At 38.9% G+C, this 26,645-nt stretch overlaps 1 protein-coding gene across 8 annotated transcripts in view; it reads right to left on the reverse strand.

Moving 5' to 3' along the window:
- Positions 1-26,645, reverse strand: part of ATP11C (ATPase phospholipid transporting 11C) — a 167,377-nt gene that overhangs the window by 91,363 nt on the left and 49,369 nt on the right. For all 8 annotated transcript variants that reach the window (XM_058659041.1, XM_058659047.1, XM_058659044.1 and 5 more), the window contains one exon: positions 5,461-5,580. In XM_058659041.1, coding sequence (XP_058515024.1) covers positions 5,461-5,580 — 120 coding nt within the window. The remainder of the gene's footprint in view (positions 1-5,460; positions 5,581-26,645) is intronic.

Genomic DNA, 26,645 nt, shown 5'->3' on the forward strand with positions numbered 1-26,645 from the left:
ACCTGGCTGCAACGTCTATCTGGGTAGTGAATCAGTGGAAAGGAGATCTCGCTCACTTCCCCTGCCTTTCAAATAAATAAGCAAATCACAAAAAAACAAAAACTTGTATCTCGGCCATTCACTCCATTGATTTATTGAAGTAAAAAATAACAAGCTACTGTTACATTTTTATTACAATACAAAGATGATATTTAATGCAGAGCAAAAGAAGTATACATTATGGAAAGTGTTGCAATTAAGTAAAACTGAATTAGTCATTTATGCCAAGTAACCCAAATTAACTTATTTATCTGAAAAGTAGACACTCAGGATTGCTGAGTTTCTATAAACCAAACACAATGTTAATCATAGGAAGAAAATTTGTATAGCAGCTGCTTTTTTTTTAAATTTCATTTCATTTTATGACAGTTTCATAGGCTCTGGGATTCCTCCAACCTCTCTCCATACCCTCCCCCCATGGTGGATTCCTCCACCTTGTTGCAGTATTACAGTTCAAATCCAGTCATGGTTCCTTCATTACAAGCATGCACCATGCATAGAGACCAGCATCTTACTGTTTCTTGGAGAGACCATCTCTGGTCTGAAAGCAGAGCTGGCAGAATATCATCCCGATCAATTAGAAGCCACAACATAACATCAACAACAATTTACAACATTATGGATGTAATTGACATGGTATTGAGTGACCAATACGTTAGAAAATGCAAGTTCTTAACCACATCCTGTGACTGCTTCATTGACATTTCTATTTTAGTTTATACACAACTGCTGCTATACACCTTAAAATGGCTATAGGGTATTATTCAGCTGTCTCGTGTCTATTTTCATTTTTATATTTAGCTGTTTATAGTATTGAAGCATAATTTTTACTGAACTTGGCGAATTTTAGGATAGTTCAAACTGGGTTATAACTCTGATAAGGCATATGTCAACAGTTGAAGTGCAGAACAGTTTTAGGAAGGGTGTGCAGAGAAATCCTCAATACCTTGGTAAGGAGTAACTAATTCTTGTGTCCTACCTAGTAAGGCATGTGTGAGTCCACGCTGACTGTTTCCTCTCTGTTCTAAGCTTTCCTTATTGGTCTCTGTCTATCTGATCTAATTTTTTTGGGGGGGGGAGCTCTGGAGCGACCCTGATGGTCATTGCAAGAGAGGGTGGGGATCCAAAGTTGGAACTAAGGACCAGAGAAAGCTCCCCTCCTGGGTCCCAAAGGAAGTTTACTGTTCTTCTGTTTCTGCGGACTGCTCAGGGCTCCTGGCTGTTGTTCCAATGACCTTGGATCCTGTGAGGAAGGATTTGGGCTTCTTCCATCCCTTGTGGGAGATCCGAAAGGGAGTGGATGAGCTCAGAGTTCTCGGCCTCTGAAGGCACTCCAGTTCCCCGTAGTCTCTTTGGCAGCTGGGATGTATTCCTTGGTGCCCGTACTGATAATCCTTGGTGAGGATTTGGGAGTCTCCAGGGTTGTGCTACAAGCCTCCTCCTGTCCCCCTGCTCCACTCTGGGGTTCCTCCCTGCGCTGTGCATATGACCTCCTGTTAAGAGGCTGTCAGGATCACTCTTGATTCCCCCTGTATGTCTTTATAGTTTTGCTAATGTCTAATGCTGATTCGAGTCTGTTTTCTGTAAGTTACCTGTTATATTCCTGATAGGTTATACTTAACGTCTTCCTCACACATTCTAAGGAGGTGGAAGATTTCTCTGCTCTCCCGCCCCATTACGGAATAACAGAGTATTAAAAGTATATTAGGTTTTACAGTTCTTTATAGCAGCTGTTTTACACAGAGTGTGATACATTAGTTTTTTTCCTCATTTTTATTTGGACAGTAGAGAGGTGGAAAAAGAGTGAGAAAGCAAGTGGAAAGAGACCTTCCATCCACTGGTTCACTCCCCAAATGTCTGCCATAGCTAAAGTTGGAACAAGCTAAAGTCAGGAACTCAGAACTTCATTCAGGCCCCTTCCCCTGCCCACATGGGTGGCTGGGACTCAAGTACTTGAGCCATCATGTACTGCTTCCCAGAATGCACTACTACAAGAAACTGGATGGAGGCAGAACAGCTGGCCTACATACAACCTAGTACTCCGACATGGGATGCAGGAGGCCAAAACAGCAACTCCATCACTACATCACATGCCTGCCTCCGAGATGATTTTTCCTCAAATAAGCATTTACTGAAATAAGTAGATCTGTTTTACTATCATAGTATTCATGTAAAAGATTTAAAACTAAAGATAGATTGCAGTATGCATCTCTACTCCTCAATAAAGGATGGACTCCCAATGAAATTGTAAGCAGACTTTGGACTGTGTACCTGAAGTCTTTCCAAATTTCCAGTGTAGCATAGAAAATGCTGATGAGAAAGCCAGAATTCCAAATAAGTTGTTATAATTTGTTGATACAGCACAAGAGACAGGTAATGGGGGACAGTATGGTGGCATAGTGGATTAAGCTGCTTGCTGAAAATGCTGGTATCCTATATACCAGTTCAAGTGGGTGCTCCACTTTTTCAAAATGTACCATTTTTCTTACTTATTATTATTATTATTGTTAGTATTCATGACACAGCTTTGTAGTTACAGGGATTTCATTTCTGATCCAGCACCCTGCTAATGTGCCTAGGAAAGCAGTGAAAGAAGGCCCAAGGGTTGGGCCCCTGGACTCATGTGGGAGAACCAGAAAAAATTCCTGGCTCCTGGCTTCAGTCTGGCTTCGTCCCAGCTATACTGGCCATTTAGGGGACAAACTGGCAGATGAAGATTATCATTCTTTTTCTACTCCACAGACCCCTACCCAAGGTCCCTAAAATTATAGCTTTTGAGTAAATAAATATTTTAAAGAGAGAAAGGAAAGAAGATATTCAATGAGGTGACTGCTGTGTAAAGTAATAATATTAGCAGTCGACTGTGAATGAACTAAGGATGAGCACTGCCTTTTCTAACACAAGATGCATTTAGATACAATGGGACAGAATAACTGTTTCTTAAGATGACTTTTGGGGTTGGGACCACAGTATAGTAGGCTAAGGCTCCACCTGTGGTGCTAGTATCTTATATGGGCTCCAATTCAGGTCCAGCTACTCCACTTCTGATCCAACTTCCTGCCTATGACGTAAGAAAGCAGAAGAGGATGGCTCAGGTCCTTGGCCCCTACACCCACGTGCAAGAACCAGAGGAGGCTCCTAGCTTCTGGCTTCATATTGGCTCAGCTCCAGCCACTGCAGCTGTCTGGAGAGTGAACCAGAAGACAATCTTTCTCTGTGTGTGTGTGTGTGTGTGTGTGTGTGTGTGTCTCCACCTCTCCTTCTCTCTGTAACTGTCATTCAAATAATTCTTTCAAAAAACATTAGTTTTAAAATACGCATGTAGTTGTGACTAAGCAATCAGATCCTGAGAAACTGTTTACTTTGTTAAGTTACTGCATCTGTTTCTCAACTGTCCTTGATGTTGGAGTCAATTACCAACCAAGCAGCACAGCAGTCTTATTTTCATTACTAGTCCCTCACAGAGGTTTCTTTTTTTAAGCACTTTTTCTGGTTACATCATAAAATTCAGATGAAAGAACACTCAGAGCAATCATAATGAGACCAAAATTTAACTTAAAATGTGCTATCAGGAACAAATATGACTAAGACAAGAGAAGTCTAATAAATTATACTGATTGTTTTTTTTTAATGGGGAGAAATGTGAGTGTAACTTTAAGCTTAAAATGTAATACAAGATGTTTTGGGACAAAGAAATACTAATTTTAACCTTGGGCATAGCTTCAAAGAGGTGGGTGGAGCTCACTGATTGTTATCCGAACGAAGGCTCTTCAAGATTGGGATCATGAGTTTTAAAGAAAAAAACTGTAAAGCAGTTACATTTGCTGGAAGCAAAAGATCCTACAAATCTAGCATGGTGCAATCAATGTTACTTTTGGTATAAAAAAAAGTTTCCAAGTTCTGTAAAAGCTACAAAATTTTGATGATAACTGCAAGTTTCTGCAGTGTACTTACTTAACTAGTAAAGCCACAAAGGACAAGTTTTCCTAAGTAAAGTATTCCTGTTGCCAGGAGGAAAAAATTACAATTTTTATGTTAACATTTAAAGAGGATCAATGTGTTTGTCTTCAGTGTTTCCTGCATTAACATTCTCAGTGCTATAATGACATTACCAAATAGTATCTGTAAATAAAATAAACTCTCAATTAAGATAAAAGTTGTTTTTATCACACAATGGTGGAGAAAGGAAACTGACATTTCTACAAAGCTAGAAGACATCTAACATGTTCCATAAATTATTTATATCCCCAATGAAAAGTTTCTAGTACAAACACCAACAGCCAAAAAGCAATCTGAGGACGAAATTCTGGAACTGTTCATATCTCCAGAGTAGGCCTAAAGGCTTTCTTTTAGGAGACAACCCCATAACATTCAAAATCTGTGAATCTGATAAAATCAACAGTACTGCTCAGGACCGCAGTGGTAACAGTCACAAAAAGACAAGCAGGAATAGCAACTATCATTATATAGAGTTGTTACTATATGCCAGACAGTGTTAACCACTTCTTGTAGATGATTTCATCTTCACCATAATCCCCCAAGCTAGATATTATTAAAATATATTTAATATAGGAAAATTGGGATTTCAGGGATATGATGTGACTTAGTTTCCTTCCTATGGAAGACTGTCTCTAGGGATGAAGTTCTTGACCACCACACTGTAAACTATTCTCACAATTATTAAACTGTATTCAGGCTATGGTACCAAGATTTCATTTCCTTCCTTCTCTGAAGTTACTATACTACCAATTCCCCATTAACTGATCTACAGCTTTTATGACAAAGCAAATCAAAATTAAATGGCAGCTAACTAGAAGAAATGGTAAACACATAATTCAGAGGGGAAGAAATAGAGTTAATAATGAAATGTACACTTCCAGGGCTTCTTCCCGTGACACCGGCATCCCATATAGGGGCTAGTTCATCTCTCAGCTGTTCCACTTCTAATCTCCCTCACTGCTAATGTCCTGGCAAAACAAAGGAGCGTAGCTCATGTGCTTGGGCCCTTGCCACCAACGTAAGAAACTTGGATGAAACTGCTGGCTTCCAGCTTGGCCTAGTCCAATGCTGAGTGTTGCTGGCATTTGAGGAGAGAACCAATAAGCGACAGATCTCTCTTTAACTTCAAAAACAAGTAAATCTTCTACAAAAGTACACTACTTTAACCTAGCTTCACATATCTACATCTGTATGCAGTCTATATCTGTTTACAAACATAATTTCACTTGTCCGTTATGCCAACACCACCCTTATAGGTTGCTTTTAATAAACTCCCTTTCAGGGAAATAATTATAAGGATTTGTGTAGGACCTGTCAAAGTACATAAGCATATGCTACATTCCTCAGAAACACAATCAAGTGCATTTATTTTACTTAGTAAATGAACTTTTACTGAGTTAAAAAAAGAAAAAAAAAACTTACCTTAGATGAAACTATTCTATTATCACAAAATCTTTGTGCAATGTAAGCTTCTGTCTCTGAAACTGGATGATTTCCAACAAACACTGTGCGTGTACCAACTCGTTTTTCTTCTCCAGCACACTGCCCAAGAAAAAGAGGGGGAAAAGTCAGCTTTTCATCACATTTCTACATACTTTTACAAATATTGTCTAAGCATGCTTTGCTATAATCTCAGGAGAGTAGTACAGAAAGAAAACCTTGTTGAGGATATTCAAAATCCTCCAGGCACTTAGTTGTTGACTTAGTGAAGATTAGTAAAAGTACTGCTTGAACCAACTGTTCTAAGGGCACAGTGCATTTCTACATTTGCAGGAGCCTAGAGAAATTCACTCTAAAAATATGGCACCGTAGTTTGCTGATTATTTTAAACTAAAATCTTTCACAGAGCAGCAGATGCTAGAAGAGGTTTTACTCTGATACTCCCTTATATGTCAAAGAACATCATAAACATGCTTGGCACCTGAGTATTTATTAACTAAACTCATTTCTGTAGAAATAAAATTGAACCAATTAACCACATTTGGACAAGAGTTTGTCAGGAACTATTGTCCATTTCCTCCTCCTATTTAATTCCCAAAGACAACCTACTCTCTGATCCTTGTTACTAAACCACTCTGATCATTGATTCCATCCATTCACTCACATAAATTCATTTATTACGAGGGGCTCGAGTTACGGTATAGCAGGTGGCATCTCATATGGGTGCCAGTTTGTATCTTGGCTGCTCCACTTTTTTTTTTTTAAAGATTTGTTTTATTTTTATTACAAAGTCAGATATACTGAGAGGAGGAGAGACAGAGAGGAAGTAGAGCTGCCGGGATTAGAACCAGCGGCCATATGGGATCAAGGCGAGGACTGTAGCCACTAGGCCATGCCGCCAAGCCCATGCTCCACTTCTAAACCAGTTCCCTGCTAATGTTTCTGGAAAAGCAGCAAAGGATGGTCCAAGTGCTTCAGCCCTTGCAGGCACAGGGGAGGCCCAGATAAAGCTCCTGGCTTCAGACCAGTACAGTTCTGGCCATTGCAGCCATTTGGGGAGTACACCAGCAGAGGAAACATCTGTCCCTATCAATTTCCCCCTCTCTTTCCATATAACTCTGCCTTTTTAAAAAAAGTAAATAAACCTTTTTTTTTTTAAAAAAAAAAAAAGATATTTATTGCTAATCAATTGTTGCATTCCTCATCTCTACCACCCTTGTGAAGAACGACATATAAATACCTAAAGTTTCAGATATTAGGTAATCACATTGTGATTCCCCTTTGTGCATTTAAAAAAAAAGTACAATTTTGCCCATTAATTAGTTTAATGTCAGCTCATTCCAGTGAACCTTTGGAGTGCATCCTACCAGAAACAAGATACTGTATTTTTATGCCAGTTATTTTTTCTGTTTAAAATTTACTTATGTTTGTTTGGAAGGCAGTAAAACAGAGACAGGCTTTCCATTTGATGATTTAGTGTGCAAATGCCCACAGGATCTAAGCAGCAGTCAGGGCAAAGCCAAGACGCTGGAACAGAAATCAGGGACACAAGTATTTGACTTATCATTGCTACTTCCCGAGTACCCATCAGCAGGAAGCTGAAACTGGAGATGGAGCTGGGACTTGAACTCAGGTGGTCTGATATGAGATGTAGATATATTGTTGTACTCAAAGTCCACCTCCTGACAATCATTTGTCTTTATCTTTCATCCAGAGGCCAAATGAATTTCAAATATCACCTTTATAGCAACACACAATTTATAAAAGGTCAGGTTGGAAATACTTCATTTATCGAACAACCTGTGAAGATAACATCATCAACTACCTTATTAGACAGTAAAAAAGCAGATGAAGATTACTGTTAAACACAACATAATTACTTTTAAGTATACAGGTCAGAAACAGAATGGCTACATTTATGAAATGAATGATATTGTTGAGATTCATTCATTTATTTCAAAGTCAGAGTTAAAGAAGAGGCAAACAGAAATCTATACAGGCCAGGGTTGAACCAGAACTTCATCAGGGTCCTTCATGTGGGTGCAGGGCTCCAAATACTATCTTTCACTACTTTTTCCCTGACAATCAGCAGGGAGCTGTATCTGAAGTGGCCAAACTGGTATACGAGCCAGTGCCCATATAGGATCTTGGCACGGAGTGCAGCAGTTCTACATGCTACAAAAAGCCAATCTTGCAGCTGACTATTTCTACAAGGAATTCTGCAATTCTTTGGGTTTAAAGAAAAGAATTTTTTTTTTTTATATCTTTCAGAGCCAATTATCTTAAGTCCAACTTCACATAATATATTTCTAATACACCTTTTACATTTTCTAAAAGTAGATTCCTTGATCTTAAAAGGACCATGGTTAGAACTCTATTTACTCCAGCTGTAGGCAGTTAACTAGGATGCCTTGTACCTAGGCAAGCGTCACACTGCTAGAAGAAAAGCAGCTATAGCTGGCTGGCATTCTGGGTCTGGTTAATGCAAACTTTGTATTAACTGTACCATTGTGCTAGCATAGTTGCCTATTCCAATCTGTAAGGGCTGGAGGGAGGAAAGCAGATTGCCACACCTGCTTGTCAGTGTTCCTGGGCTGGGTTGGGGGTCACAAAGGGTTTTTGATGTGGGTCTGGCCATTGCACCCATCAGGATATCTGAGAGATAGGGCTGTGAGTGGGCCAGGCTGGCAGGTTCAGCAAGCCAGCAACACAGGTCTCCCTGGGCTAGGCTGCTGCACCTGCCAGCATGCATCAGAGCCAGGGTTTGGGGCAGGTTAGGTTGGGGGCTATAGGAACAGAGTGCTAGAGCTCCCTGGGCGGGGCTGCTGCACCTGCTGTGGGGGAAAGGCCAAACAATGGTTTTTGGTGTCAGCAAGAAGTCCATCCTTTCATTTCATATCGGTCTCAGACAGGTCAGGATCTCTGATCTCAGAGATCAGAGCCACAGGTGTTTGGTTTGGCTATGGTGCACATGTTGCATGATCAGACCACCTATGCTACTGATTCCTAGGCAAGGAACACAACATTTTAGAAATAATGAAGATGCAGTGAACATGGCCACTGGCACCTGAATGGAAGTTCTCCAGCTTATGAGAGGATCCATTAGATGAGACAGAAAACTCCAAAGTTGGGACAAGCAAGCCACACAACCCTAAATTGATAGGAACTATAGAATGCATGATGATTGTACCCTAAAGCAACCCTAATAGGACAGGTAGTAGCTTGCTTAGGTTCACTAGCTGGAAGTGACACAACCCCTGAACTTTTGTAAACCCTACCCATCTATATCAATCAAATGACCTCTCCCCTGGGACATACTTCCCCTCACAGGGGAATCTGAGGCAGTATCATGAAGCCATTCCCTTTTCCAAGATCATATGAAGATTGATGATGTAATCTTTCTCTTCTGCAGACACAGAATGGAAAACAGAGACCTTTCCCCTCCCAACCAACTCTCCAGCCCAAACATGCTCCACATATATCCGTGATCTCACATTTAAATAAACTAAAAAAAAAATCTTACATTTTTTTTAAAAAAGATTTATTGATTTTTGTTAGAAAGGCAGATTTACAAAGAGAAGAGAGACAGACAGAAAGATCTTCCGTCCGTTGGTTCACTCTCCAGAGTGGCTGCAACAGCCAGAGCTGAGCTGATCCAAAGCCAGGAGCCAGGAGTTTGTTCTGGGTCTTCTAGGTGAGTGCAAGGTCCCAAGGCTTTGGGCCGTCCTCAACTGCTTTCCCAGGCCACAAGCAGGGAGCTGGAAAGGAAATGTAGCAGCCGAAACAGAAACCAGTGCCCACACAGGATCCTGGCAGATGCAAGGCAAAAATTTAGCCACTAGGCTATTGCACCAAGTCCTTATTTACTCTTCAATTTTGCCTAAGTTTTACTCTGTTTTCTGTTAGAACAGGAATAGTATGTTTTGCAAAGATTTATGATAATCTCCTTTGATATAACTATATTATTGATATTACCACATTTTATGTAGAAGTACAACTGAAACAAGTACCTGTTTATATATTTCCAATAACTTTAAAAAAATACAGAACGCTTCACAGATTTGCATGTCATCCTTGCAGAGGGGATCATTCTGATTTTAGTATATGTGCTGCTAAAGTGAGTATTCTCCATTAACTTTTTAAAGGTAAATGTTTTAAAATATGTAGCCGCAAAGATTTTTTTTCCTTTTTCAAAGATCTATTTAAAGGTCAAGAATTTAAATCCTTACCCTCCATATAATCATTTCAAGAAAAAATCTTAGAGCTTGCAAAGTTTTCCACATATCTACTGTGCTCGGATGTATTCCAGTCTGAACCTGTCAAAAGAAGACTAACTTATGTAGATATGATACAATAAATTATTTTAAAATTTAGAGATAAACCTCTTGTCTCATTTAAATGTAAGCTTACTAAATAACTACTTGATGGAATATTGCCTTGTAAATTTGTAGCCAATCATTCAAAAAGTGACAAGGAAAATCTGAATAGGAAAGAGATTCAGGTTAGGTCTATAAAGGGAGCCTTAGGGGAAACTACTGTGCCGTGGGTTATTGAAGTGTGAAGGCTCCCTAGAGATCTGGAAAAGGTCAGTAAGCTTCTGTGCTGAACAGCTAAGTTATTTATCTTGTCTGTCCCAAGAGAATGTTGGAACATCTGGTTGCCCAAGGTTCCTCATATGCTAAAAGTGGCAAATAAATTTGCAAAAGAGTTCCTGCAAACCAGTGGAATGCCTTTACCAGAATGGTAGCTTTCATTCAATAGGAATTGACTTCTCTGTTTGCAATTTGTGTAATATATGGGGTCTGGCAAAACTTGCTGATGAAACAATCAATTTTTTCATATCAAGTGCACAAAGCTTCAACTGAATGTACCTGCCAAAGGTGTAGTTGATTGGCTTTACCTCCACTCCTGCATTACATGTAGGTTAAGGTCTCTGTAGTCTCCACAGCAAAACTGAACTTTACAATGCACTAATTTGGATCAGGAACACGGCAAGTCCATGTGGAAACAGCAATGTACAACCTGTAATTTCATATTCAGATGGCTGCTTTTTCACACAAGCATAATAATAAAAACTACAGAAAGAAAAAGCTACCTTTCATACAGATTCTCTAGTCAGTCTCCAAGTGGAAAGAGAGAAGAGGCAAGGAGGTAGCGGGTCACCGAGACAGGGCGAGTTGCATACTCAACTACCGGGGCCACTGATGAACAAAACACCAAAATAAACCAGTACTTCCCCAATTCTGAATTTTCTTCAACTTTTTGATGGCGAACAAAGGAAGAAAAGGCGGATGATGCATTTTTTTCAAGAAAGTAAACTCCAAATATTTAAAAGGCATTTATAGTTTTACTACGAAATTTCCCATATATAATTTCTCTGATCTTATTCAAATAAACCCTAAATGGCCTCTACCTCCATGAAGCTGAAGAAAAGAAATCTAAACGTCTGTACATGAGGAGTATGTGTGCACGTGCCCTCACAGTGTCATTATTAGATGATTATACAGGGCCAAGTCTCCCTGGCCCAGGCAGGTATGGACTAATGGTGGGATGACACAAAACAGATGTCCATTTCACCCTAAAATCTGATGAACTTGCATTCTCTGGTGGAATTTCCTGCAACTACATAGTACTACTTGCTTAATACAACAATGGGCAATTTGGACCTTGTGTAAACTCACTGTAATTTTCCGCTTGCTGCCAAGGTAGTGTTAAACCAGTGCTGCTAGCTTCTGTGATTTCAAATGAAGTAGTTTCCTTTGCCAAGAGAGAACCTCTTAGGGAATTTTTTAAAAATCCTGCTTGGAAAGCATAACACAGTCTGGAGAGGGAGTATGGGCCCTGCCCCTTGTAATACGTTTTAATTCAGCAGGAGTACATCCTGTGCTGAAATGCTTCCCTCCCGATTATTCTTAGGAACAGCATTGTTTAATATGCTGATACTGACCCCATTTTAAAGATACATCACACATTACATCAAATGAACAATATTTGAAGATATATTTACAATATACGAATCAATGGAAAAAGAATTTAAGTTCTTTCCTCAAAATAAAAAAAAATCACCCTTTCCCATCACTTTTCATTAAAAAAAAATAACAATAAAAAAATTAAAGATCAGTAAGATGGTGCCTATTTCCATATTAAATCTTACATCTTTGCCAGTCATAAAAATGGAAAGCTGCTGGAAAGCATAATCTGTTTCTTAACTGCCTCCAGACATGTGACTATATAAGAATAGAGGGGGAAATAGAGGCTTTAATATAAGGCTGCCAATATAAAAGCTAGCACAGATCTCAAACAAAGCCTACCTCTCCTTTCCATGTGTTGTCAATTTAAAAATATCACTTAGCCCATAGATACGTGAGTCTTTTTTCCCCTCTAAGATTTATTTATTTTATTGGAAAGGTAGATCTGCAGAGAGAGGGGGAGACAAAGATTCTCCATCCACTGGTCCACTACCCAAGTGGCCGCAATGGCCGAAGGGGAGCTGATCTGAAGCCAGGAGCCAAGAGCTTCTTCTGGGTCTCCCACATGGTGCAGGGTCCCAAGGCTTTGGGCCATCCTCTAATGCTTCCCTAGGCCACAAGCAGGGAGCTGGATGGGAAGTAGAGCAGCCAAAACATGAACCAGTGCTCAAACGGAACCTCTGCTCATGTAGTGATGATTTAGCCACTAGGCCATGCACTGGGCCTGATATGTTAGCATTAATTCTGGTAATACACAAGTTTTAAACACCATACTGATGTATGTACTTTTTTTTTAGTTCTTTTTTTATTATTATTATTTTTAATTCATTAATTACATTGTATTATGTAACACAGTTTCATAGGTACTTGGATTCTCCCCACCCCTCCCCAAACCCTCCCACCATGGTGGATTCCTCCACCTTGTTGCATAACCATAGTTCAAGTTCAGTTGAGATTCCCCCATTGCAAGCGTATACCAAACATAGAGTCCAGCATGTTATTGTCCAGTCAAGTTCAATGGCTTCTTAGGTATACCCTCTCTGTGTATGTACTTTTTTAATGTGCATTTTTTTTCTAGAAGCTCTCTCTGTGAAAACTGTAATTTACAACCCTGGATAAAAATTATTGCCATAGACTATCTCTATGAATCAGTGATTTCCCCTAACCAATATCCTACATTTTGTGTTTTACTATATCAGCCACACTCTCACACTAAGTAATTTATTAAAACAATTTTCCTTTCAACAGACAAAATTTTACATTAACTCCAAATTGCTCACAAAATAAGACTGCCCTTCAATACTTCCTCTGTAGGTGATTAATCTCTCATTAGTTGTTCAGATCACTGATACGGAGAATTGCAGGCCCTGTATTCAAAGTTACTTAAGTTACCAGTGAATAATCTTAACTGATGTCATTCCTATTAATTTTGTTATTTCTATTGCTGAGAATTACTTTGTTAGTTCCTATAGCAAATAAAATATCTGCTCAAAAATGAATAAAAAATTCTAATATCTGAGGACTAGGCAAGTACTTAATTCTGTTATTCTCTTTTTTCAGGTACCAGTATTCCTGAACAGCATAATCAGTGTTAAAAACACCAAACAAACTCAAAACTGAAAGAATGATCATTTCATTAAAGTTTTAGATGCCTATTAAACTGCTCTCCAAAGTCAGCATTTCCATGTAGAGTTGGGAGGGGGACCACAACACATTCTGTGGTCAAACTGATGACATTTCCAGGCCACTCCTTTACCAAAAAAAATGAAGATGAATAATCCTGAGGTGCAAAATACAGAAATAACTATAAAGTGATCCTTAAAACTGTACTTTTCAGATTTTGCTTTTACTGCAACTTATTCAGTCATTAACTTGTCTTTCCCTCTGCTGCGAGGGAGTAACACCAAACTTAAAATAGGCCTTGTTCTGTTGTTTTACTTAAAGCATAATGAAGGTCATATTAACTGAAATTCTAAAACATCTGGCCAAAATACATTTGGATATGCAAATGTCATCCTTAAGAAGGTATCTAATTAGGTATTACCCAGTGGTAGCACACATAATCAAAGAAACATGGTGATAGGACTGTCATACAAGCACCTAACAAACACTGACCACAAGGACACGTGCATGAACAATGCCGCCTTCAGAAGTCCAGGTATACTTTTATTATCTCGGTATGATACACTGAATAGTTTATTTTACTAGGAAGGAACAACTGATTCCAAGTGTTCCAAATCCTCCCTGCCCTGACCGCACCCCACGTCCTCAAGCCAAGTACCTCCTGGCTACAGAAAGCTGGTTCTAGAGAATGAAAACAGCTTTTCCAGAGCACTGTTAATAGATTCGACATACCGAAAAATGTGTAAACATTTTGTGATTCAAATTCTAACAGAAAAGGGCTTTGAATGATTTAGAGGTCCTTCCTTATATAGAAAGATATGAGACTCTCAAAGCTCCTCTTGGGAACATGTCATATCAACAACACTTGAATATACAGAGATAAACTGAATGTACTGATCTACAAGGACTCAAAAGTTAATTTGCATTTTCACTACCCAGTATCTACACATCAGCTTCCACTGTATTCAAAACAATTAACAAACTTTTGAAACTCTAAATGGGCATGTACTTCTTCTGATTATCCTCAGGAAATGAATAAAAACACATAGACTAAAACAAGAAAAAAGAAGGTCACAGGACCACAAAGCATAATCTAGCTGCGAAGAGACCAGAAGAATGCACAGGCTACAAGCATCAGGGGCTGGAGGAAAAGACAAGACCATCTGCATAGTGACATCTGCTGGCACACTGGCAGCTAAATCACAGAGAAAATGTTGCAGAGTATCAAGCTACTTGTACCAAGTCCTAGCCAAGTTTCTCAGAACATGGGAAGAGACACAATCACGGACTGCAAAGTTTGTGTTCTTCCAAGGGAGGCAGCGAAGCAAGCATTAAACATTTGCTCTGTTCCTTCAGAGTTGAAAGCAGCACTACAGTGGCCTAGCTTCCTTTACTGCCCCATTGCACGTTGTTCTGTTACTGTTCTTCACAGACCAAATTGCGACTGTAACTTTTGTGTTTTAAACGACCATTATTTAAAACCATCAGTATCTTGTACCATAGTATTTTCTCCTTATCTTGGAAAGATTTTTCCCCTAAATTTTACCTACAAAGACTAGGCCATTATAAGAATTGAAGCTAAATTTTCAACTTAAAGGAATGCTCAAATTGAACATGCAGATATAGAAAAACACTTTATTAATGTACCCACTATGATATCCAGACAACAACTACACACTGAAACTTCAAAATGTATACAAAAATTATAGAAGGCCTATGCCGGTCAGTTCTTAAGAGTTGGAACATTTCCCCATTTAGAGCCCTCATAAGAAAAATATATCTTAATAGCAAACAGTAATATCCAACAATGACAAGCAAAAGCTCCACTGGATATTAGAGATGCCTTTATCAATCACTAGCTACAAGACATACATTTTTAATCCAAACATCACTTTCAAGATCAACAGACAAGACTTTTTATTATAGTGTAAGAAGAGATAAGAAATTATGACTAGGGCAAAAAATATCAGTATCGTAAGAATTGTCCCATGGTACAAACAGGGTTTTATTTCCTGTTTCAGTGACAGCATCATCATCATTTTTTTAAAGATTTATTTATTTTTATTACAAACTCAGATATACAGAGAGGAGGAGAGAGAAAGGAAGATCTTCCGTCTGATGATTCACTCCCCAAGTGACTGCAACGGCCGGTGCTGTGCCGATCCGAAGCCAGGAGCCAGGAACCAGGAACCTCCTCCAGGTCTCCCACGCGGGTGCAGGGTCCCAATGCACTGGGCCGTCCTCCACTGCTTTCCCAGGCCACAAGCAGGGAGCTGGATGGGAAGTGGAGCTGCTGGGATTAGAACCGGCGCCCATATGGGATCCTGGTGCATTCAAGGCGAGGACTTTAGCAGCTAGGCCACGCTGCCGGGGCCAAACAGCATCATTATTATTTTTTTTTAAAGATTTATTCATTTTATTACAGCCAGATATACAGAGAGGAGGAGAGACAGAGAGGAAGATCTTCCGTCCGATGATTCACTCCCCAAGTGAGCCGCAACGGGCTGATGCGCGCCGATCCGATGCCGGGAACCAGGAACCTCTTCCGGGTCCCCCACGCGGGTGCAGGGTCCCAATGCATTGGGCCGTCCTCGACTGCTTTCCCAGGCCACAAGCAGGGAGCTGGATGGGAAGTGGAGCTGCCGGGATTAGAACCGGCGCCCATATGGGATCCCAGGGCTTTCAAGGCGAGGACTTTAGCCGCTAGGCCACGCCGCCGGGCCCAGCATCATTATTATTAAAGTGACAGTATTTTCCTAGAAAACTTTGCTAGTTCAAAGATATGCTGCAGCGGATCCAATAAAACCAGTGAACGGCCCTGTACAGTGGTTCAGTGGCTAAATAGTCACCTTACAAATGCCAGGACCTCACATGGACACAAGTTTATACTGTGGCTGTTCCACTTCCCATCCTGTGGCTTGGGAAAGCAGTAGAGGATAGGCTTGGGACCCTGTAACCATGTGGAGACCTAAAAGGAACTCCTGGCTTCAGATTAGCTCAGCTCTGGCCATTGCAGCCACCTGGGGAGTGAACCAGTGGATTGAAAGCACTGTTTCTGTCTCTCCTTCTATCTGCAAATATACCTTTCCAGTAAAAGTGAATAAATTTTTTTTTAAAGATTTATTTTATTTTTATTACAAAGTCACATATACTGAGAGGAGGAGAGACAGAGAGGAAGTGGAGCTGCCGGGATTAGAACCAGCAGCCATATGGGATCAAGGCGAGGACCTTAGCCACTAGGCCATGCTGCCGAGCCCAAAGTGAATAAATTTTTAAAAAGTGCATGTATTTTCCCAGATAAACTGCTACATATTACACAGAAAGCAATCTAGCTACACAAAAAGTCTAAGTCATAAATGTAATTAGCTTGGATAGCACTTCCAGGTTATATCTAGTTTTTAACATCTTTTTTTTTTATTTTAAAACAAAACAAGTAACATAAATTTCTACTGTGAAGTATAGTTTAGTTGATCTGACCTTCTTGTGACAAAATTAGGAATTCACCGTCACTTTGTGCCAGAGCACAGCACAATGGGGGGAAGTATATCAGAAGCATTACCACTAACTATAAATCTCTCTTATCTCCTCCCAGCTTTGCGTTTGAAGCTGGTATGCAGTATAAAGATTGGGTGTAGCCATAAATGCTTAACCACTAATTTGTATCTAACTACTTACTATAGAAACCAGGAAAACACTAGAAATACAATATTTACTTTCAGTACATGAAAACACCTACTGAAGAACATATCAAATAAATATGTAAATGTTGTCCCATAGGTTAAAGTAGCTAGGATTTAAGATTTTTCATATGCCTTTTAGCACTGGAAAGTGGAAATGACATAAGATAAGGTAACAAGAATATCAGAATGTAACAGTTAACGTTCCCTAAATTGCATTTTGTAGAGCAAATCAATAATGAACTTCCTTAGGAAGTTCACAGGCTATTTACAATGCATACTAACATAGTAAAAGCCACAAAAGATTTGGAAGCATAAAAAATGTTGTATTTGTCCAAGTTAGCATTTCCCAAAATTATGTGACCAAAACTTTTCTTCTGTCGAGGAATTTCCAGTAGCAGCATGTCTCACACAATTGGTTTGAGCCATGCTATTTTAATATATTTCTTGCATTATTAAGCGTGTCTGTATACACAGCCTGTACCTGTGCTGGATCTCTTGATAGGAAAAGCACAAGGTATTCTTAATAATCCGCATTAGTGAAGTATTCACAGGTATGAAAGGAGATACTTGTTATGACAATTTCTCTCCTTTGAAGCCAAAAATAGACAAGTAAAATTAAGTATTTGAGCATAATTCCTGGTAAATGTTTTTGTTCCTAAAGCTTAATATTTGAGTACCATTTGCCACCTATTTCACACTAGAGACCTAAAACAAGACAAAAGAAATCTAAGGGTATAAAAGAGAATACCTGTTTGAAGACAACAAATATTTGCAAATAAATACACGAAAAAAATTAAGTATTCAGGATGAAATTTATTTATAGGCATCAAGGCATAACAAGGAAGAAGAAATAAATGAAACGTGTAAAGCCATAAATATCAGGTAAAGATTGGTATTCCAATGCCTTTTAAAGTTATAAGTATAAAACTGAGTAGATTAAACTCTTTAGGGTTTTAATTTTGGTATTGATAAAGGTACAGTGCTTTCAGCCTTTAAGGATGTCCAGTTAAAGTGCCACAGTGGCAATTTATTTAATAGTAAACTTCAGATGTGGAAAAATGCACTCTCAGATATGCCAATTAACCTAGGTGAGATTTAGTTCTCTAATAAAATGAAATCCAGGTCCCTTTACTGAAGATACAAATAAATGCAAATTAAAATAAGGTAGGATTAAGTACCATTTGGACAATTTGAAATAACAATGAATCATTTAGTTACAAATTTACTTGTCTATAGATGCTTTTTGATGACAAAACGAACATACACACATAGATTAAAAAAACTGCTTGTTTTTTTTAACGAAGAGTGGATACATTGAAAATGTATGACACTGTAAAATAAAAACCATTCAACACTAAAGATGAAACCATCCACAAACCAAAAATCTTTTAACATACTTTTTGTTACATAATTGGACAAAGTACTCTTAAGTTTTATTCAAATCTATGACTGAAAACAGCAAGAAGATATTTCTAAAGCATACAGAAAGAGTATCTAGAACAATTATAAGAATTTAAAGTCAACATTAAAAATAGCTTTCAAGCTAAATGATGAAACACCACAGTGGTTGTAGGTCTCTTTATAACCTGACTTGCTCAGTGGAATTAAGCAGATTAGTTCTGACCAGTACTCAACAATTAAATATTCATAAAAACTCAACTCTCATGAATGTGTTTCAGTTCAGCTCACATTATAAAAGGTATGTGTGTACAAAAATGCACTGAAACATTTCTAAATGCATTCTTTACCACTCTAAACTCAGATATGATATAAAACTTTCCAAAAAACTGACAAATAATCACACTGAGGTAAGGGTAGAAAAATGGAAGACCTCGACAGAATATAGGCAGGCCACAAAGGTTGGAAACTAAAGTGCACTTTCATTTTTCAAGCACTGTCAATGATGCTCTCCTATCTGTCCAACTTTATCTTGCCCTTGATCTATCCCTTTGAATTTCTTTTATACATCATTTGCCTTCTCTCCATTTCAGATGAGCCAGCCCCAGGCCATTTCAAGACCCAGGGCTTCTACTCCACTGCTTCTTTCCACATAGACTGAGAGTCTTCCCTAATCTCTTTAACTACTTAAAATTACCCTCCAGATTCTGTCAACCATCACTTTCTCACTAAGCCTTTCCTGACTCAAATGAAGAGACATAAAGAACTTATTCCCTCAATTTATGTCCTCTATAGGTAATTTACAGTGGCAATAATTTACAACACAAAACATGAACACAATTTCAATGTTCAAAAAGTTGTAAATCCAAGTCTCCTCAAACATGACTGTCAATATTTACCCAGAGAAAACTTTTGTCAATGTTCTGATTTGGCAAAACTTTTTTTTTTAAAACAATCTGATTAGTTTCCATAAAAAAACCAAAGCATTAATTATGACTATAAGAACTTTGCATAGCCTACTATGACAATTATGCTCTTTAAATATAATTTAATCTAACTGGTTATTGTAGTGTTAAATGATTTATACATACTTTTGACAATTTTATCCTGTGTGGTATTCACATTCATCATTTCCAGCTGATTAAACAGTTGATTAAAACTGGTAGTCATGGTTACCCCTGTTTTAAAAAGCCAAGCATGGGCCAGAAAAACAATTCATAATGTAATGTGGTTTCTGTGAAAAACATCAGTTTAAAATGTTTATTACTCTTACTTATAGGAAGCTTTCCATGAACACAATCTACCATAACGCACAAAGTCAAGTTGTAAAAAGTTTTCAGGAGGGCCCATCACTAGGAGCTAGTATACATCAAACAGAGAGGCTGGGGTAAAGGCTAACATAATTTAAATTAGCCAACCATGTTCCTTTCTCTTCTTACCTCTACCTTATGTAATAATCAAACCCGAGGCAGGGTCTTTGTGTCAAACATTCATTTCTCTGTAGTCAAAGCACAAAAAAGTATCACTACAGAAAGTCTCACACTAAGAAAGACTCCATCAAAAGGTATAAAAGAACATTTACACACTATAACAATATCTTTGTACTTTTAAAACCTGAAAAAAAAATTTAAAGAATATCATCTCAAAGATTAACAAAATCACTTGTAAACATATTTTCCATAACAAACAGCAAGGAAGTTTACACAAAAGATTTACAAATAAATAATCAAGCAGTAACATGTTACTAACAACACTTTTTTTGGATTGGTTTGCAAAATCTAGATACTCTATTACAAGTAAAAAACAAGACCAATTCCACATCCATGAATAGTCATAAATACTAGTCCAAGATGTATGTAAAAATCCTTATACTAAGATCACACTGTTCTTTCTCCTAGGGAAGAACCTCCTAATGAATGGGTGGTACAGGGAAAGAGGTTTCCAGGGTAAAATGATTATCCATACAAAGGGTTGAGAAAGAAAGCAACTTGTTATAAAGGAGAATATTAAAATCCAATGCCAAAGAATGGTACAGCCATAAGGAAAACATTTTCTTCCACTGATATTAAAAAGCATAAGTGGGGGCCTGGCAGCGTGGCCTAGCTGCTAAAGTCCTCGCCTTGAACACGCCAGGATCCCATATGGGCGCCGGTTCTAACCCCTGCAGCTCCACTTCCCATCCAGCTCCCTGCTTATGGCCTGGGAAAGCAGTCGAGGACGGCCTAAGGCTTTGGGACCCTGCATCCACGTGGGAGACGCGGAAGAAGTTCCCGGCTTCGGATCGGCACAGCACCGGCCGTTGCAGTCACTTGGGGAGTGAATCATCGGATGGAAGATCTTCCTCTCTGTCTCTCCTCTCTGTATATCTGAGTTTGTAATAAAAATAAATAAATCTTTAAAAAAAAGCATAAGTGAATTTTGTCCCTTAAATTTTTACTATCCCTATGCTGAAACTACAGTAAATTTGTTTATAAAAACAACTGGAACACATACATAACAAATGTTTGTTAAATAAAAAACTGTCACTTACCAACTCTTTGACACTTTATCACAAAGGGCAATAAGCACTGCAGTTTTTAAAGCATTCTACATGCAAACACACATGTATATGCATACCTACACACTATCTTGTTCTAGAATTGACAAATAATGGAACCTACTAAGAATTCTTCCATTTTCATTTGAAAGGTAGGCAGAGAGAGAGAGAGAGAGAGAGAGAGATCTTTCTCTATTGTTGGTTCATCCCCCCAAATGACTACAATAGCCAATACTAGGCCAAGTCCAAAGCAGGATCTGACACTCCATCAGCTTTCCCTTGTTGGAAGCAGAGACCCAAGTACTTAAACCTCACTTGCTGTCTGCAAGGGTGTGCATTAGAAGGATGCTGAAATAGAAGCAGAACTCAAACCGGTACTTGAGAATGGGATGCTGGTGTCCCAACCAGTGCTTCAACTGCTGTATAAAATGTCTGTACCAGATAATTTTTCTAAAGTAGTGGTTTCCCAGTCTTCCTGGGATTAGGGCAATAACAGATTTACAACTCAGAACATAGGTCCATCTCTCTAGGCCCCTACTTATCTTGCCTTTCTCTGCCCAGATGCATTAGTAAGTTTTAGATTCCATACCCTCTGCACACCCTCCAAGGTTATCAATCTACTACCACACTGCCACCCAGCTACTCTCTTTGACTCTTTCACCTTCTGCCATTGTGGAAGGTCATCACAGAATAAGCAGAAGCACATGGGGTGAAGTTCAATCACTTTGTTCCTTCTGCCTGTGTTCTACCTCTCACTGACCTCTGAGCTAAGGCTGTACCAGTTCCTGCCATGGACAAGTTTACAATCTCATAGAGTTGATAGAAAACCAAAGTAGGGCCTATCCGAAGGAAGCATATAAATACAACTGCAGCACACTGCTAGGTAAACACACAGGAACAAAGGGATAACCTAAAACACAGGGGCTAACTAAGGCCAGGGGAAGTTAAATCTAAAAAATTTCAGGAGTTTAATCTGCATTTGAGCCTTGGATAATTTTGGCCTCTTCTAATCCAAAATATGATCTAATTATTTTTAAAATCTGTTATGTGTTTCACATGTACCATGCGCCAAAGCTAGCGTTTATAAATAATGACAAGAGATTTCATTTTTGGTCATATACCATGCTTGGTTTCAAGATTACTCTATAAACAAACCTGATATTCCCCAGCCATTCTAATTGCATTTTCCACTAGGAGTCTCCAGGAAGAAGGCTCTGTTCTTACCAAACTAGTTTCCTGCCTCATTTTTCTCCTCAAGTATCTCAGTTTATTCCCAACTGCTGTTTTCTTAGACTGGAAATGCCTGCATGAAAATCTCCTTGCAGTAAACTGAGGGTTCAACTAATTCCAAATTCAGCAGCCTAAATAAGGGTTTCTACAACACACAGCGGTCTACAGCTGTATAACATCAGCAAACCTATTCAGACTGAATTGCCCCTGGAGGAGATAAACCAGGGATTCCTGGAGCTCTGCATCTGATACTTTCACTATACAATTGGGATTTCCTTGCCCAGTAAGGATAAAAAAAGAAAAACCACCTTATTGTGTTATGAACAGGTAATAAACTAATCTGGCTCCCAAATCAGAATTTATTCAGTGCTTTTTTGAGATCACAAAAGATCATCAAGCTGTGACTGCAGATGACAATATATTTTGAAAAAGGTTGGAGTTGCAGTGATTGTCAAATGAATTTTTCTAATGATTAATTTTGATGCTTAAAAAAATCAGATACACCCTGAGATATGCAATTCTAATGGTCTTCTTTCAGAAAGCATAGCAACTAACCAAACTGCTTCAAGTACTCCCATGCGGGAAGATAAGGGACTACTAATTATCTTAAGTTCTAGAGCCAGATGCTTGAGTTCAAATTTTGGTTCTGCCATTTACTAGCTACATGACCTATGGCAAGTTTTTCACCTGTCTTAACAGGATGATGACCTATAAAGCAAATATTCAAACATACTTGATTATGAAACAGTAAATATTCAAAAGCATGCAAGCTGCTGTTGTATAACACAACGGAGTAGTAAATATTTTTGCTGCCAATAACAAGTTTTCCAACACAGATTAAAAAAAAAAATTGAGCCACTTAAGACACCTGTGTCCCACGTTGGAGTACATGGGCTCAATTACCAGCTCTGGCTATCAGTTACAGTGCCTGGCAAATGTGTATGTATCCTGGGAGGCAGTGGTGATGGCTCCAGTAATTAGGTTCTTGCCACCCACATGGGGAATGGGGGAGCTGGATTTTGTTCCCAACTTTTTTGGCTTCAGCTCAACCCAGTCGAGCACAACCCAAGCCAACACACACACTTAGGAAGTGATTCAGCATGAAGGCAGACATCTTTCTCTCTCTCTCTCTCTCTCTCTCTCTCTCTCCTCCCCTTCCTCCTTTCTTCTCTTCATTCACATACAAACTTTACAAAATCAATGTCCATATAAAAAATGTGATGTTAATATAAATAAATGAAAGAACATCTGCAGGGTTATTATACTTGAAACTTTGGGCACAAATGAAATCAACACAATCATTTTTCTAATTAAAATAAAGATATAATCTTTGTCAAACAGAAAAAAGCTTACAAAATCAGAATCATGAATATTTTTGTAAATTTATCATGCTACATTCACCAGATGCATTAGGAAACTAGCATATATGAACAATAGGCAGAATGGTACACTGTGCTCGAGACTTCAAGGAAACATTCAAAATGTTAGCAAATAGGATAGAAAAACCAGTTTTAAAAGGTGCTTCTTAAAGGTTATGGCACATGGCTCACTTTAGGCTTGAATGTGTGGCCTTACAAAGGATGGAGGACTCTAGTAGGCACCAGCCTGGGAGCAGAAATAAACAGAATGGATAGTCAAATATAGATTAGCAGACATACTACCTGCCTCTGCAGTACCTACAAATGTAAGGAAGGCTGGGTGCAGAAATGAGAAGAAAGGGTATAGGCAGGCAAGCAGTGGAAAGAAACTTCTCATCTTGCTTTAACTAAAGGGGAGAGGGTGGGCAAAGCAGTGAGTGGGTCTGACAAAGAGATGGTCACAGGTTTAGAACCAATCTCAGACATTTATGTTCTCTTACCATTCTTTCCAAATCAAATCAAATACCTGTGTATAGAGGTGTGTATTTGTGAAATCTCATAAGCCGAAAGTCCATCCCTTTTAATTGAAACAAATATTTAAAGGACATGGAGCAAATTAGGCACAGTGATAAGTGCCATTCCCATTCCAAAGTGGAAAGTTTATTTTACCAGAAAGCCAATTCTGAATTTCAGTTCACTTCTGAGTTTTCCATTCATAAATGTGGGAATTGTACAAGAAAATTTTTTAGGATATCTGATTTTCTCCAGATTTTCCTCATATTTTCCAAGTTAGAACTCTGAAAACAGAATAGTCAAAATACTAAAATCAATATAAGCAGGTATTTACCAGAATATCAGATAACTGATTAATGATTCATGACCAACCTTACGTCCCAGAGGACACACCTGTCTGCCTCTCCGTTTGTCTAATGCACCTCACCTCTCTGGTATTGGCCTTTCCTGTTCATGAAAGATAAGACGCCTTAGACTCCAGGAACTCTCTTTCTCGCTGTTCTGGTGCTCTGTGAGTTCATTCTCCAATTAACTCAAAGCTTGTGCTTTAGCATCAAAGCTTACTATCATATCATCTATCTTTAAACAGCAGCAATGGTCTCATGTCGAATGATGATGACCAGAAGGCAATGAGGAGCAAGATTGTAAGAGGTCCTTGACCCAGCTTAACATGTTAAGCCACTGTCTAACATGCTGATATCTCATATGGATGCTGATCATGTCCTAGCTACACTTCTGATCCAGTTCTCTGTTAATGTGCCTGAACAGCAGCATAGGATGGTCCAAATGCTTGGGTCCTTGATACCCATGTGGGAACCCAGGATTAAGTTCACTGCCCCTGACTGAGCCTGGCTAAGCCAGGCTTTTGTGGCCATCTGGGAAGTGAACCAGTCGGCAGAAGACCTCTGTCTTTTCTTCTCTCTCTCTGTAACTCTTTCAAAATAAACTTATATACAAGATATACTTTTTAAAAAGGACAGTTTAATAATCCTAGTGCACTCACCTTTATTCCTCTATGTAAGGTTGAAAGTAGGCTTTACCAAATAACTGTTCTTGGTAAGAGAATTCTGGCTAATCCTCCACTTTGCTAGGTTTTCATCACTATTACAATCAAAATCTTTAAAAATTCTTGGAACGACTTTAAAAACACACATATGCTTCCCAAATAGCATTCCATTTTCTCCCCCACATCTGAACAAATTTGCTTCAGGAATAATTAAAAAACCACCATTAACAAGAAAGTTATAACCCAGAACAGATTGCTCAGACTGTTGTGTGATGATTAGAACATCAATTTCCTTAAGGGATCTTCTAGCTTTATCACAATTCTCCTAAAATAAGTTTGCCTCGTACATTCATATTAAAAGTTTTCTAATAAAGAGCTATGCTTCACTTTCCTTGACAAACAGTGCAGTTTAGATGAATCCTTGTAACCTTTGGCTGTTATCCAGCGTGTTACATAACGAAGTGGAATAAGATTTGCTAAGGGGTTTCACTTTCATTAATGTCCAGTTATCTTCAACCTAGTGAACAGTGGTTTTCTTCTTAGCTTTCCTCTAAAACAACTCCTAAATAGTTATATTTTGAGACTTTGTGGTGCCAGTGACTGTAAGTCGGAGTAACGATCACCTTGGGACTTTATTTAATTAGACCACAGTCTATCTGACAATTGGGGTTAAAGAGCTCCTGAAGACCACCTTCGTCAATGTTTAAGTAAGGTTAGGTTGAGCGACTGTCGGCAGCAAAGGCACACAATCTATAGTGCTTTGTTTTACTTTTTCTTCTCTTTCTGAATAAACAGATGAACAAATTTCCACCAAGTTATAGTAAAAGCAGGATTTGAGTTTTAATGCTGACCAGAAAAATGCTACGAATAAATGCCTTCATTCACTCCTAGAAATACACATTTACATTTTTTAAAGTAACACAAATAAGTTTATTAGAATTAAAAATTCCAGGGCCTGGCACCGTGGCCTAGTGGCTAAAGTCCTCGCCTTGAAAGCCCCAGGATCCCATACAGGCGCCAGTTCTAATCCCGGCAGCTCCACTTCCCATCCAGCTCCCAGCTTGTGGCCTGGGAAAGCAGTGGAGGACAGCCCAAAGCCTTGGGACCCTGCACCTACGTAGGAGGCCTGGAAGAGGTTCCTGGTTCCCGGCGCACAGCATCGGCCGTTGCAGTCACTTGGGGAGTGAATCATCGGACGGAAGATCTTTCTCCCTGTCTCTCCTCCTCTCTGTATATCTAACTTTGTAATAAAAATGAATAAATCTTTAAAAAAAGAACTAAAAATTCCAGCTGTTCTAAAACAGCACACAATTACAGTTTGTGTTTACAAAACAAAGATTCCCATTAATTAGAACAAAATCTAGTGTTTGTGGCAGGAAGCACAAAATCTAAAACTCTAGAGATGCTCAGATCTAAGCAGTGTCTGAAGAGGAAATGGTTTGGTGACAGTAATTGTCAGATACTTTTGTGGCACTCTGGATTGCTCACCTGGCATTTACAAACAAATGAACAAACAAAAAACACCGAAGGCCAACCATATTTACCGAACTCTCATCCAATTGCCCACCCACATCCTCTTATTTCTACGGTTCTTTCTACCATACCACATTCACCATACTCCTATTCGCCTTCTCGCTTCTCTCAATCTATTGCTTCAACTTTGCCCTACAGAACCCAACACCCTTGTTACTTAAGCCCTGTACATCCTATATAGTAGCATGTCTTCCTTATAAGCAGCTAACATTCTGGAGCTTAGCTTCTTTTCAAGACTTTACCCTATGAACTCTAGTTCTAGAAAACTAGGGGATGGCCTCTCATTGCCTCTGCGCTGCTTATGTGGCCCATTAATCCAAC

The sequence above is a fragment of the Ochotona princeps genome, chromosome X, assembly GCF_030435755.1.
Source record: "Ochotona princeps isolate mOchPri1 chromosome X, mOchPri1.hap1, whole genome shotgun sequence".
Classification (NCBI taxonomy): Eukaryota; Metazoa; Chordata; class Mammalia; order Lagomorpha; family Ochotonidae; genus Ochotona; species Ochotona princeps.